This window comes from Atractosteus spatula, chromosome 12 (assembly GCF_055471065.1).
Source record: "Atractosteus spatula isolate fAtrSpa1 chromosome 12, fAtrSpa1.hap1, whole genome shotgun sequence".
NCBI lineage: Eukaryota > Metazoa > Chordata > Actinopteri > Semionotiformes > Lepisosteidae > Atractosteus > Atractosteus spatula.
The window spans coordinates 26,373,383-26,388,737 of record NC_142717.1 but is presented as its reverse complement, the minus strand read 5'-3'; the positions used below and the strand labels follow the sequence as shown (position 1 = coordinate 26,388,737).

Genomic DNA, 15,355 nt, shown 5'->3' with positions numbered 1-15,355 from the left:
AATATTCATTGATGGTATGTGAGCTTTCCCTCCATAATATTCAAGTACAGGTCTAGGAAATGAGTTAAAGCTAAAGATCAATATTTTTTTGCTAATAAAAGGTAATTGCTAGGGCATGGAAAATGTACTGAGAATGCAGCAAGACAAACTAAGCAGTGCAGCAATTTCTGGTAGAAACTTTATCAAGTACGAGACAAACCAACAAAGAAAAGAATAAAACTATTACAAAACCTGATATTAATACAGGATCTTGTTTTGCAAGCATGGCAGGAATACTTCTGTAACAAATGTTAGAGAGTCATTGAAACCCATTTCAAAGGACAGTAAAAGCACTTGAAGCAGAACAAAGGTGATTGCATGTTGTTATTGTGTGTTAATAATTACTGCAGAATTTTTTCAGTGTGAAGTACATATATAACACATAGAAGTCTACTTGGATTGTGTTGAAAAGAAAAAGGCTATTCTGGGTTTATACTGTGATGATCACTGTTGCAGAAGCTCTTCTTAGTTCTCTCTCTGTGCAGTGTGAGAGGGCAGGCTGTTTCTCAAGACTGTAGATGTATCCAGGAAAGAAGCCCTTTACTGTCATTGCTCTGTCTTCACTTTTTTTGTTGACTTTTTGTTTTCCCACACCTGTGCTACCTGTGCTCTTTTTGATGTAAATTCTTGTTTATTTAATCAATTTTAAATGGTATTTTATAAACAAAAAGGGCAATTCTACATAGGTGAATATGAAGTTATAAATTCATTTTGCAGTTTGGTTTTTCCATAATCAAATATTTTGTATCACCAAATGTATCATCAAATACTATATGCATCATTTTGTAATACTACATATTTTTGGAATTGTTTTACTGTTTATGCAACTACATATTGTAATTATCTGTAAATCTAATGTAAGTTTATGAACCGTAGATTGATATTTTTGAAGAATGGATTTTCACATAAAATGAAACATTTAATTCTAGTATATATTTATTAAAATACTTAGTGTTTAAATGAAGTTCAGAGTTAGTTTTAAGATTCTTTAGCCTTTCTTTTTAATTATTGTGGATAGTTGTTTCGTATCTCACTATAAAGGTGAACTCTTCCCCCATTTGTCAGAGTGGGTGTGTGGGTGTGTCCTTATTGCACCAAGCACCCTGCAGTGTAGTCTTGCCCTGTTTGTTCTGTTGTCTTGCCACTTTGCTGCCCAGACTGACAGAGCTGCTGTTCCCTGTCTCTCCTGCAGGGCGTCGCTGTGGAGCTCCTGTGTTGTTCTGCCCCTGCTGGCCCTGACCTGGATGTCAGCAGTACTGGCCATCACAGACCGCCGCTCAGCCCTCTTCCAGATTCTCTTCGCTGTTTTTGATTCATTGGAGGGCTTTGTGATTGTCATGGTGCACTGCATCTTGCGGCGAGAGGTACGGTCACTATTACATGCCGCTGAGACAGGGAGACACTTTGCAGACTGCACAGACAGATCTGCTCTGCACGGCACACAAGATCAGTTATATGCATTGCTCAGAGACACTAAAAAGAGAAGGCTACTTGAACAGACTGAGAAGAGAATTACTTTAATAAATGGAGCAGAGCACTGGTCATTTTAAGCTAGCAGACTTAGATTTCCTGTCACCCTGTGCTGCTCAGAGGAAGACAAAAGTGGTTCTCATTGTTGCAACACAAAAAAACTTGGCTTCCTAAACTGCACAGAAAAGAAAAAAAAAGATTCACAGCTCTGCATGCATTATGTCCTTTTTTTGTAGTGTACATGATTTTGTGAATAATTGCAACATAAGAACATGTTAGTGTCAATCACACCCTTATATTTAATGTGCTTCAGCAGTATTTCTCCCAAAGAAATTAGCATAATGCATATGAAAGTGCTAGGAAATTCAATGAATCCCAAGCACCACTTGACATCCCATTTCAGTTCCTGTTTGCCAGATGATATCAGACGTCTTTGTGCTATAATGTAGAAAGACAACATTCTCTGCAGCATGACCTTAGTTTGTCAGAGCAGCTCTTTTCCTCTTCGCAATGTCTTTTATTGGTGGGGCATCTCTTCCAGGCTGTATTGCAGCTGGTCATTGGGACATTTTTAGTTCCGCAGCCTGGATTTAAAATGCAGTGTGGTTTCCCATTAATTATAAAACAAGTTTATCAGTCATGAGTCATCTACTAGTATGCCAACCTATCCAGCCTTGCTCTGCTGACGGCATCACACAGCCTTGTGTTACCTCCTGTGATCGGAGACTCTCATATGACACAACAGGAAAGGAAGCTGTCTCTGACTGACAGATTGGGAGTTACAGGAGATGTGCTCGTGTTTATTTTTTGTTTGAGTGGGGGAGTGATAATTAGTTTTGAAATAACTTTCAGAAATTGGCCAGCCTGTTTTTTGTCTGCCTCCACCTGCTGAATAGAAAACTAAACCGACTATAGTAGAAAAACATGACATATGTGCTGTGGTGTTTTGTGTTCTGTTGTGCTTTGCATAATAGCCCTATGTTTGCTGTGTTGTGTTGTGCTTTGTGTAATGTCCCTCTGTGTGCTGCTTTGTGTTGTGCTGTGCTGTGTGTAACGTCCCTGTCTGTGTGCTGTTTTTGCAGGTGCAGGATGCCGTGAAGTGTCGTGTGGTGGATCGTCAGGATGAGGGAAATGGAGATTCTGGGGGGTCCTTCCAAAACGGACATGCACAGCTCATGGTAGGTTTAGGCGGAAGCTTGACGACTTGAAGAGTCGTGGAATGAGAGGTGACACTTTTTGGGACGGAAGAATAAGGGCTATATACCGGTGCTTAAACCTGGGCAGCACAGAGAGAGGTAGAGTCTGTAATAGTAGCTTGAGCTGAAGAACTAGAAGGGAGAATGTGATAAATTAACCTGGAAAAACAGTATATGGTTTATTTTATGGTCTGAGACCTGCAGTAAAGGCAGTAACAAGGCATTTGCCTTATTTGGAAGGCCCAGGAGTAAGGTAGTGGCCTAGTTCAGAGCTGAAAGAGGTGCTGCAGTAACATTTAATGTATTTGCCGTGAATAACATGCTTTAATATTTACCGATTAACTAAATTAAATATGGTGAATAACTTTGTTTTGACAGACGGATTTTGAGAAAGATGTCGACATGGCTTGCCGATCAGGTGAGTTTCTTTTTTGTTTCTGTATGCCCTCAGTGTTTCATCAGCATTGTTATTTAATGGCTATGGGTAGCTGCTCCCCCTTACACTTCTCCAGTAGGTTGGTCCATTGTGTTTCTGCACCATGACTTCACATTCTGCAGCAGCTCCAGGCAAATCATGTCTCGCTGGCTTCCATCTTACATGTAGCTGAAAAAAGCTTCCTTTGAATTTATCCACCTGACTGTCTCCCTGGATAAAAATACAAAAAGGTGCTGCATACTGTACAGGCATGTAAAATTTAAATGAAAAAAAATGTTATGAATGGTGCAGGATAAATTGATTAATTTTAAAAGGTATAGAAATAAAGTCTTCTCAGGCAATGCCATGTAGATATATGGTAACTGGGTACATCTTTTCATTCCTTTTGTGTGAATCTGGTTGTTTCAGGCTTCATAACAAAACTGTCTTTAGCCAAAATACACCATTTCTGCCAGATATTAGAAAAATTAGTCATCTCAAATAATTTCCTCTGAAGTCATACAACATTTCATTCTTTTGTTGGTTTTCACTTCTCACATCCGATCAGTGTGTACATATCTATACCATGAATCAGTACTTACATAACTTATTTAACTTATATAACTTATATAACCTATTTCTCTGCTGAATTACAAAACATGCATAGTAAACAAGGATTGTGTCAGGTATGAAGAATTCATTCAGGTAATTTCACATCAGTATATATCCTTTATATCTTTATGAAAAGAAAATCTAAACCTGAGATTAAAAGTCTATTGCTTTTCTCTGGGCATTTAACTCCCACTGTGGTCCTTGAGCTCTTATACAGCATACTGTTTCTGCGTATCTTAGTCAGAGATGTATCATTGTCCTGGGGAGCTGTGGCACACATGGGTCATGAAGTCAAGGTGGCAAAAGTTTCAGAAAGATTTTTATAAAAGTACATCCAATTATGCTAAATGCTATTTGGACCTCTGTCCTAGGCACCCTTAAGCGGTCATCACTGCAAGGAGATGAAAAGATGGCACCCCAGCAGCTTACTCTCCAGAAAGGATCCAACTTCAATACTCTCCCAGCCAATATGACCAAAATGCACCTGCAGAATGTCGCAGACTATGCCAGCCATACCCTGACGCTGAAGAGGGACAAGAGTGGTATGGGAAGCGAGCTGCCCAGTGCCAAGTCCATATACATCTGTGATGGGGAGCTCTTCAAGCAGTTAGATGCAGACTTGACCCGCACACAGAGTGAATCCAGTGCTCCTGATGGAAGCAGCTATGTACTGTTGCCAAACAACACCTCAACTCTTCGTGCTAAACCCAAAGAAGACTCCGCCAAGTACAACATCAGCATCGAACAGCTTCCACAGACTCGGCTAATCCACCTCAGCACCCCAGCAGGAGAACCAATTCCTGGCTTTGGACTGAAGACATTGCCTGCAGACCGGGTCAGTGTGTCCTGCTCTGAAAGAGACTCCCCTGTGCAGAATCTGCAGAATATCTCCAGTGAGTCCCAGATGACCAACAGCCTGTGTGACGCTGGAGACTCAGGAAATTCAGGCATGATGTCCAAGAGCGAGACGGTCTCCACTCTGTCCATGAGCTCTTTAGAGGTAAGAATCCATATGCCTCTCATACAATAGAACAGATATTATTGTAAAGGTGAAATATATTTTACTAATTGCAGAGGGTTTGCACCTATCTCTTCTGAATGATAGTGTTTATATATGTTGTGACACATATACATAATAGTGAGGATTTTATGATAAGAGGGTTGTTGTAGTTTATTCTTCACCAAAACCTTTACTCAAAAGAAACAGTAGAGAAGGCCGATGCTCATTTTGACACCTGACATGCATGCAAAACACTGAAACCATTAAAGATTTTATACCAGCAACCAAATGAGCATCCACTGAGATTAATTATAGTTGAAGCAGCTCTAATGTTCTCTGTACAATTACCAACCATACCTGCAGCTACTGATGTGCCTGGCTTTTTTCTAGAGCAGTAAAAAAACAGCTGCTGAACAAAAATGTTGTATTTTCTCTTTGTTCATGGGGCAACATGCATATTTTAAACAGTACTTACTAGGTGATATATACTGTACAATGACTAAAATCACCTGACTTCAACATAATTGCCTTTAAATACCCTACAAAATATGGATAGCATGTATATTACATTAATCAGAAAGTGTACTTTGAGTTCCCTGTTGGAACATCATTGTGTCTAATCAATTATGAAGTATTAATTGAATTGGTTGTAAACATCATTCAGAATATAAGATTCACATAAAACATTTTACATTAGATAGGGCTAGAAATTATGCTATTTATGGTCTATGGATATCCTGCCAAGTCAGTACAGTAGCACATTGGTTATCATTGCTGCCTCACAGCACTGTGGCCCTGGGGTGCTATCTGTATGGAGTCTGTATGCTCTCCTCATGTTTTCATGGGTGTCTTCCTGGTGCTCTGGTTTCCTCCCACAGTCCAAAGATATACTGGTGGGTTGATTGAGTGTGTGTATGCCAGAATGGGAATCGGCTCCCCGTGACTGAATTGGTTAAAGCAGTTAGAAAAAAGATGTGCGGATAGATAATCTGCCTTCTTCTACACAAACTGTTCTGGCTCTGCAGCTTTTGCTCCTGTTTTCAACAGTGCTTATTTCCCCTTCTGTGCACTGGGAGAAACAGGTTCATACAACACAAATACCTAAAGGAGTGCAAGCAGATGGCAGTGCAGATTATGAAAGATCTGTTTTTTAACCCATATGAATGCATTTAATTATTCCCAATTACATGCATTAAATGAAGATGAGCTGTGCTTTGGTGTGCCCTGAATGAAATGCTGTCAGAGTGATTCATGGAAATGAAGACCTTGTAGTAGATGAGACAAGGCCTATGATAATTAAAAGGATTCATCTGATGTTTTATGTATTGCGTTTCAGAAAACAGTTCCCGTTTAGAAGTTCATTAAGGTGTGAATGAGAGGTTTTATTAAAGATTTTTTTTGTATGTGACGACTGTTGAATGGGGCAGATGCTTATGCAGAGGGGAAGGCATATTGTAGCTGTGCAAGAATACTCTGAATATGCAAATGCCAGCACAGTCACAAGACACAGACCCAGGCCAAATGTTGTCTTTGATTTTTCCTACAGAGCTCTATTTCTTGTTTACTTTCTTCAGAGTGTAAGTGACCATTTTCCAGGATGCACTGTTGATTTGAGTCTTGATTTGGTTCAGTCTTCTATAATTTTTTGTCTCTTCTTTGAGATTTAAATCTCACTGTTCATTTATTGTGAATTTCTAAACCCCTTGGGAAGTGCAAAAAAACAGCCAAGTCTTGCTGCTTAAAGAGTCTATTTGAGTTTTGCAATGACAGTTTGTTCAAAGAAAACACCCTAGCTACAGTATATGATGTTAAAAAAATTAAAAAATTATTTAAGTACCAAACCCCATCAAAAAGAATGTTTAATAAATGAATTATGCATAGCAGCTTTCTATTAATCAGACAAAGTAATTCACCTTATTTGGAATTGGGATACCACTTCCTGTAATTCAAAAATCACATTATTAAATTGTTATGTACATCATTGTTGTTCAAATGCAAATTTCAGACTAGATGCTGACCTGTGTGTCATCAGAATACTGAATGATTATGTAGGACTCTCTAGTAGCATTTGTCTGTATCTGACCTGTGCTGAATGTTCTGCCAGTGTTTCCCACAAAGAGCAATGACAGAAAGATCATGAAGCGAGAAAGGAATCTTCTCATTGGAATATTGATAGATTGATAGAAGCTCTGGAGGCAGTACACTATAGCAAAGATTCTAATTTTAGCTGTGAAATATAATAAGGAGATTGACCACTGCACTAGTAAAAAAAAATGTTGAATTAAGCAGTTTTAATCTTTTATGTTCATTACAGCCATACATTTTTCATGAGATAATGATCGTCCTGTGCAGCAGGGGAGAGCGAGAGCTTTGACTTCAGCTGGCAGTAAGACTGAACAAATTGGAAAGTAGTGAGGGACTGGGGGACTGTGCAGAATGGTGCACAAAACTGATAAAAGGCAAAAAGACCCACTTCGTGTTTAGTGCTGGGAGACTGGGAGTTAGTTTGAACTAGACAGTAAAACTGAGGGATAACAACGAGAGCTGAGGGACTGGAGATAAAAGTCTAAAAGATAGATGGCTTTCCTGTAGAATAAGTCACCCAACTGGTGTGTTGGATTTAATATAACAGTTATTTCAGCAGTGGAAGTTCCACATGATTTGCTCAGCGTAATTGGAAAAGTGACTTTTTTAGTACAGTTCTGAATCTCGGTCAAAAATTTGACCGTAGAAAAGTCAAGTTTCAATTGCTTTAATTCCTACAAACAGTTCGCAGGCAATGGTCAATAAACTGTATCATAAGCTTTTGTCATATTTCCAATAAAGGCCATAGCCAAGAGACAAAACCTGCTGAGTAAATTAAATCTTTTGTGCAAAGCAGGGATATTTTGAAGAGTTGGGTAGTTATTATGATAGTTTTTTTGCAAACTGTTTAATAGAGTACACATTATTGTTAAAATATCCATTTACCTAGGCTCCAGTCATATCTTTATATAACTAAAAACATTTATGGATGTATTGTAAAATTCTGTACAAGAACAAACTGTACAGCCTTGTGTAGTCAGTTATGTGAATAATTCTGAAATTTGCCCTCTCGCTTTACAAAGATAAAAGGAAACAATATACAAATACAGTCTACAAACTGAAAGCACAAAAACACAGTAGGATCTTACTGCTGTTGTATCTAAGCCGGCATATATACAGTAATTGTATTTAAAAGCATCTGTCCATCAAAATATAAAGGTTCATGTACATATAAACTGTATATATGTTTTTTCAGTCATGAGTATTATTTTTGTTGCTATAGAGAGGGAGAGAAGCAGTAATCATGGGTATTTGAATGCCACATCTAGGGATAAGACACATTATCTATGCTATAGTATAGAGTTGGGTGTTTAACATCTCGTGCTAGACTAGCTAAAATGGTGAACAATACTGGAGTGGATGAAAGTAATTATGTTGTGTTCTCTGTTGAATTCTGACTGATTTCAGTTTTAATATGTCCATAACAAATAAGATAATTTAGGAGAACACCTTTTTGTACATGTTTGTGTTTAATAAATAGATTCAAAAGAATTATGTTTAATTATAGAACCCTTTTCCATTCCTTCAATCTCATTCTGAATATTTCTAATTTCCTACAATCAAATCAATGCAATGATAAACAACGCTGCTGTTTATGGTAAAATGTTGAGAGCAGATTCACCCTGGACATTATCTTGGCTGATCCATTGTGAAAGATTTTACACACTACTCTTTTTTTGCATACCCTCTAGGCAGGCTGATAATGTTGAGTAGACTTATAACCTTTGGTGTAGGATGCCTTTGTATGTTTTAATTGTATAATGAGCAAAAATAGTCCTGGCACTCAGGCATTATAAGGGTAATTGAGGTAAGCTTTCCTGTTAAAGAGTCAGAAGACTTCAGTCAAGCCTCTTAATCAAAGAAAGCATCGAAGATCTCATTCTTGACCATGGAGATATATTTATTAAGCCTTTGTCTTATCAGGGTTCATGGCGTTAATGAGAGTGGTCAGTGATGAACTGTGAATACTAAGCTTGGGATGACATGTTGAACTGGAAAGAGTGAAGTGAGGTTAGCTAATAAAAAGCACTAAGCAGGCCATCAGTGAAGATTACTTTCTAGCAACAGGGTTTTTTTGGTCATTGAGTATAGTGGTACTGTACATCACAGGATTATTTGATTAATCTAATTCTATTTACTTAAAAATGATCAATTGGTGTTGTTTAGATGTAGTTTTTCCTCTATACCACTTGTCAGGTAATTCCAATTGTGCAACCAAGTGAAAATTGTTTTAATGAAGAAAAACGTTTTATATAATTAGAAACAATAAATAAAACATGAAAACACATTTGCTGTATATTAAGAATTATTTGCATCACTTGCTAAGAGGTTAACTTCCTTTATTTTTTTCCTCAAGGTGCCGAATAATTACTACAAGTTCTTGTAGCATTTCTTCAGTTTTAGGAATTTATACAATGAGTCTTGTTCTTACCCTCTCTCAGACAACAGAACCAAGTAATTTATGTTATTGTTTCCTGCAGTTTTAGAGGAGCATCATACTCATAAGGTACAAAAAGGCAATAGCAGTAAGATAAGTTTCTGCCCCTAAGCAATTCATAACAAAAGTACTTATATACTGTTTATGATGCTGAGTGGTCTGGACAATGACAATTGCTTTGTTATAAGGCAAAGTTACCACAGTAACTTATGTGCCAAGAGTTCTTGCTGGTTACGTACAGCAAAACATATTGACTTTTATATTTGATTTTATTCTTTTATGGTCAATGCTTTAGTATTAAATTAGTAAAAGGGAACTTTTATATTACTATGACAGTTAGCTGGTTCGCAAATACCACCCAAACCAGAAATCATTATAGAAATATGTTTTGGAGACAGTTATTTTAAGTTTTCTCCAAAGTACCAAGAGTAACATTTCTGTTTTACTTTGCCATTTACGCCTCGGCATCCTGATTTTCACTTAGGTAATGAATGTAAAAATGTTAATGAGGCTGTTCCTGAGCAGTGCAGTGTTGCAGTTTGCAGCTGTCTTGGCTCCTCATGACCTTGTATTTGGAATGGGTTTGCTGCAGCTTTAAAATGCTGTCTTCAGGAAGCCAAGCATGAGTCAGACTAATAAGACACATGAACGAGACCTCATTCTTGTTTTAAAGTCTGTTGATTTACAGATTTTATGGTGTGCTAGTGATAGGAGATGGTAAAGGTTTTCCCTGGCTGTGTTTTATTCCAATTTAATGAGGCTCAAGGCTGCTGAGTTGGCGTATTCCCAAGGAAAGATACAATATAAATGCTATGCATTCCTCCATAAAGATTTACTGCTCCCTACTGGCAGAGTCAGAGCATCTAGCTTCCCTAGGGAACATCGTTGTACTGCATACAGAATGTCCTCTTTTATAAGTGCTCTTCTCTTCAACAGTCTTTACAAAGTTTTTGCTCTGTGCCCCTTTTGATGTATTAAATATTTACTGTAGATTCTTCACTCACAGATATCTCAGTTTTCCTGTGTTTTTACTCATAAGTTCATGAACAGCCAAGCATTTACTTCAGGTTCAGACTGTTATAAAATCATCATAGAATTAAACCAGGTTTCAAACTCGGTGTTTAGAAAAAGTAGCACATAAACCGGCATTGGTGCTGTTCTTGAATCTACTACATTTTAATTGTTTGGTTAATGTTTAAGTGCACAGCCGGTAAATTTGCATATCCCCACAGTAACCGATTACACACTGCTCACTGTGAGCATACGCAAGTACCCTGATTTCTGTATTGTTAGGCACTTTCTGTGTAAGTAGAGAGGACAGATGCAGCAGTCTTTGTCCCTGTACTAATTTTACATGTAGGTAAAAGGAGCTCTTCAAAAGCAGTAGATGTGGAGAGAGGGAAAAAAAGTAATGTAGTAATGTTACATCTGTGAAATGAATATCCAGACTGATATAGGAACATTAAAGTGGTGTATTGCATGGGATGTGTTACCATTAGAATGATGGAAGAGCTTACTTCCTGTTTGTTCTTTATTTATTTTGCCCTTATGAACTCAGAAATCAGCAAAGTGTTATACCTCCATCCTCACTGGCGGTACTTTACTTTATAGCATTATTGCATTAAGTGCCCTTGGCATAAAAGAAAGTGTTTTATATATTAAAAACTGTTGCAGTCCACATCCTTAAACTAAGATTTTGAATCTAAATTTTCAAATGAAATAGCATTTCAGATTCAAAAACTGCCAAAAGACAGTAAACATTTTTGATAAATTCACTTACAACAAGGCTTGGGAACATTCTGATGAAAATTGGTCATTTTGAAATGCAGGTTTGACAGGGTAAGCAAGTAGGGGAATCAGTATATAAAATACATTTTTACGTACTGTAACATATCTGTAGGCTTTCTGAAAAAATAGATTCATTGTAAAACAGATGTACTGTATTATCTTTCTGAAAATGCATCTTTTTTTCTATTTCAGAGAAGAAAGTCCCGCTACGCAGAACTGGATTTTGAGGTGATTATACCATGTTTTTCACTCTGGTTAAATGAATTATTTTTTTTCTACACTCCTACTATCTTTTTAGTTGTGTGGTATCAAATACTTTAAAGATGAAGACTTAAAAAACAGGAAGACTGGAATCTTCTTTAGAAATATAAGTGAAGTGATACTACTTATTTTAAGAAAGATGTTTATAATTAGGAGAACTAATAACAACACAACATAATTATTTTTGTCAATTAATAATAAATGAAAGATAAAATTGCATGCCCTAAACCAGTGGGCTCCTCTTGTCTTTGTCCCCTGTAGAAGATCATGCACACACGGAAGAGACACCAGGACATGTTCCAGGATCTGAACAGGAAGCTTCAGCATGCTGAGAAAGACAGAGAGTCTCCACCTGTGGATGGCAAGGTAAGAGAATGTACTACTGATCTCCACACTGAACTAGACAGTCCTGCTGCCCTCCATATCCATACTGTAATGTTGATAAGCCAACAAATGTAGACTGTTCTAAACAAACACGTTGTATGATCTTTGGAGGGACATTCACCACGTAGTGCAAAATTAGTTAAGAATGGACAGGGAAACATACTGTGCTAATATGAGAAGTCCTAGTTCACTAGTTTCATGTGAACATTTACTCAGTGACCACTGTGATATGTACTGTATCCTGCCATAAACTCACAGAAATATTTATTTTTTTGTTTTTTTCTGTTGCTCAGTCTGTCAAGAGATGGAGTGTCTCATCAGGTGGCAGTGACAAAACAAACCTCAGTGTGAGTATCTTTCGCTGTCTTTCTGAATGCCAACTACACTGATAGGGCTTGTTTCCCCTTATTTCTCAACTTCCATTCTCCCTTCAGATGTGTCCCGGCATAGTAAAATAAGCACCTGTGTCAAATATAGTGTATATAACATGGCATCTATTTGGGCTGTTGGTATAAATATGATACAGCTTGCCCATTAAATATTTCTCATGGGTACGGTAGAAACAGAATTTTCATTTCAGAATATGCTCATTAAATATCTGGGACTATTCTTAAATCTCTTCCACTTTCAGACACACATGAAATATTTAATAAGCAAGCAATAACACAGTTGTAGCAGCAGTACCTATAGGTGTCCTGTGTTACACAGCTAAAAATGGGCATATATTATACAACATAAACGGAGTGAATTAAAAAAATAAAAAAATAATCTGTTTTTCCAAAAACAATTACCAAAGTTTAATGGTGGGAATATACAGTAGCAAGTGTTCTATAGGTTTGCAAATGGACATGAAATGATTTTTATCAGTTCATAATTGTTATTACTGTATAACTAAAAAAATAGCTAGAGGTAGAGAAACATTTACTCAAATACAAATGTTTTAAAATTAAGCCTTTTTAATTTAGTATTTAACAGAGAAATATAGGAAGACTACAGCATGTTCTTTGGCTCATGTAGACTCATTTGAAATCCTTTAAACACAAGTTAAAGCTGTGTAAAAAACTTGGAATCAACCTCTTGGTTGGAATGTTGCACTGCTAGTCATCTCTCAGCCCATATCAACCCATGACTTTTTCATTTTTCATCTGGTTTCCAGCAAGTACTTTTTCAAGTATCAGTGTCTACAGAAAATTACAGAATATTTTCTTTCCCACTGCAGGACAAACAGCAGACTCCTAGCAAGAGAGCATGGGAAGGAATACGCAAACCTCACTCTCCTCCTTCCTGGGTACGCAAAGATCTAGAGCCTCTGCAGGCCTCACCGCTAGAGCTGAAGTCAGTGGAATGGGAGAAGGCTGGAGCCACCATCCCCCTGGTAGGCCAAGAGATCATAGACCTGCAGACCGAAGTCTGAGAGACCAGAGACCAGTCACCACAACTCCTCTCCTCTTCATTTCACTTGGGTTTGAAACAGATGAACGCAGCAGAGCACATGATCAAACCGTAGAGAAAGCAGGAGGAAGCGTGTTGAATTCTTTTCTGTAATACCAGGGCAGGTATTTCTTAAAGAAATCAAAAAAAGAAAAGGAGAATTCAAAAGAAAAGCCTCCAGTTTATCTGAAAAGGATGACCTGTTCTGTGCCAGTGTGGGACATACCTCGCTCGTGATTAGGGCTTGAGAGAGCCTACCAGGCCTTTTCTGACATGTATGGAGACCGTGTGTTACTGCCGACAAGGAAGCAGGATTTCAATAACTGCTGGAGCTTGTCCAGGACTGACAATACATCTCCCAGCATTAACGGAAAGTGGAAATGTTATATGGAAAATACCCTTATCCATGGGGGAATCCTTGGACTGCAATTGTTTTGCTTTATTTTATGTTGCAGTAGATGGACACAATTCAAAAGTGACACTACTGAAGTACAGCCACCAAACTGTCAGTTCTACTTTGCCTTGAATTTTTTTTTACTAGAGGCATAGTTGGTCAATATGAACTCTCTTGTGGCTGACCTACGGAGGTGTCAGAATATTATGAAGCAATCTGATTAATGAAGCAATGTGAAAATGCCTCTTTTTGTGACAGATTTCCACTAAACAGAATTATTTCCCCCTACTTATTACACCACTAAGCCCTCAACCTCATCCTCGCTGATGGGAATTAAGACTGCTGGTAGCTTTATTCAAAAGAAATAATATAAATGGGTAGAACACAAAGTTACAAAACAAGAACAGGGTTCCAGACAGTGTTGTTCAAGCTCTCCATGAGTATCATCCAAAATGATGCTCATGGCCAGAGTTTCTCAACAATTAGGAAAAGAAAGCAGCTCCATGAGAGAGCCTCGGGTTTATCTTTAAGACGTCTCTTAGCCATAACCAGGTGGAGAGCCTCAACATGTCGATTCATAGAGCACTGAGCTTTGTCAACGAGCTGCTATCAGTGAGGTGGGGAGGAGGGCTGCACAGAGAAGTGAACTCTGGAACATCTGGGCGGGTGCTGACGAAAAACAGTAGGATAAGCTGACTGTTAAAAGTTCCACAGCCAAACCAGCCATGGCTAGTCTTTGCCTTGCAGTGCTTCAGGTTCTGATGACAGAAACTCAGACCCACTTTCTACTGCAGGCCCAGTCTTCAACTGAGAATTCTGACCTCACTGTCTTGGGGCCAGCTGATTAAAGAAAATCTTTCTGTATAATCAACATGAATGGAAAGCAATGATCTAATGGCTGCTTGATATGCAAGCATAATGGATAGATATAATGCATAGTTAATTTTCAGAATAATGGATTATTTTTGTTATTTAAATATATACCAGTATATATATATACAGCATATAGATACGCTATTTTTTACAAAAAAATAGCTCCAAACAGTATACAGAATATTTAAGTACTTAAAAAACAAGATTTCATATTTATAAAAACTGTGATTTAGTAGTCAGAGTTTTTGATTGCACATGATGTGAAAGCACAAGGCTCCTGGGAGCCGTGTTGTACAGTATGTAATTATACAGTTACACAGAATGAATTTTAGCCTATAAATATCTTTATACTGTGCTTCAGGATTTTTTTTCTGAATCCTCCTGTTGGGTTACTGGACAATATCAGTGTTCTGTAACTAATGTAATGATGTGTGTTTTAATATAATTGTCAATATTCCACCCCTCTCTGTCTTCCTCCCCTCTTTTCCTTCCTACTGCCCCTCACTTCCAACTGACAAGTTCTATTTGTCTGATACTTATTATCCTCCTTTTTATTTCATTTGGTTTTCTTTGTTTATGTACAGTTTTCAGAGCACAAGATGAATGTGTCTTATTTCTAATAAAAATGCTATAAACTAAATGTTTGTCCTTTAGTGGTGTGTGGAACATGTCACCATATGTGAGGATACATATCCAAATTAGAATTAACTGACAATTTCTTGTAATCTAAACAAGAAGGTACTAGTAAAAGAATGCTGTACTCCACAAATAAATACAAATATATATTTTGTACAAATAATACATCTGGTTAGAGAACTACTGAAATTCCTTTGGTTTGAAGTAAAATTGGGTTTTATTTAATTATTTCTATATGAATATTCCATTACATTGTACAGGAAATGTACCATATGCAGCATTACTGACATAGAGGTTAACAAATGGGAATGGCAAGCTGCAGATAAATATCTCA

At 37.5% G+C, this 15,355-nt stretch overlaps 1 protein-coding gene across 1 annotated transcript in view; it reads left to right on the top strand.

Moving 5' to 3' along the window:
- adgrb1a (adhesion G protein-coupled receptor B1a) overlaps positions 1 to 15,019 on the top strand; it is an 85,187-nt gene extending 70,168 nt beyond the window's left edge. The window contains exons 25-32 of the mRNA XM_088929070.1: positions 1,232 to 1,403; positions 2,592 to 2,687; positions 3,084 to 3,123; positions 4,104 to 4,732; positions 11,235 to 11,270; positions 11,565 to 11,669; positions 11,981 to 12,034; positions 12,907 to 15,019. Coding sequence (XP_088785196.1) covers positions 1,232 to 1,403; positions 2,592 to 2,687; positions 3,084 to 3,123; positions 4,104 to 4,732; positions 11,235 to 11,270; positions 11,565 to 11,669; positions 11,981 to 12,034; positions 12,907 to 13,101 — 1,327 coding nt within the window. The 3' untranslated portion in view covers positions 13,102 to 15,019. The remainder of the gene's footprint in view (positions 1 to 1,231; positions 1,404 to 2,591; positions 2,688 to 3,083; positions 3,124 to 4,103; positions 4,733 to 11,234; positions 11,271 to 11,564; positions 11,670 to 11,980; positions 12,035 to 12,906) is intronic.
- Positions 15,020 to 15,355: the final 336 nt, after the last annotated feature.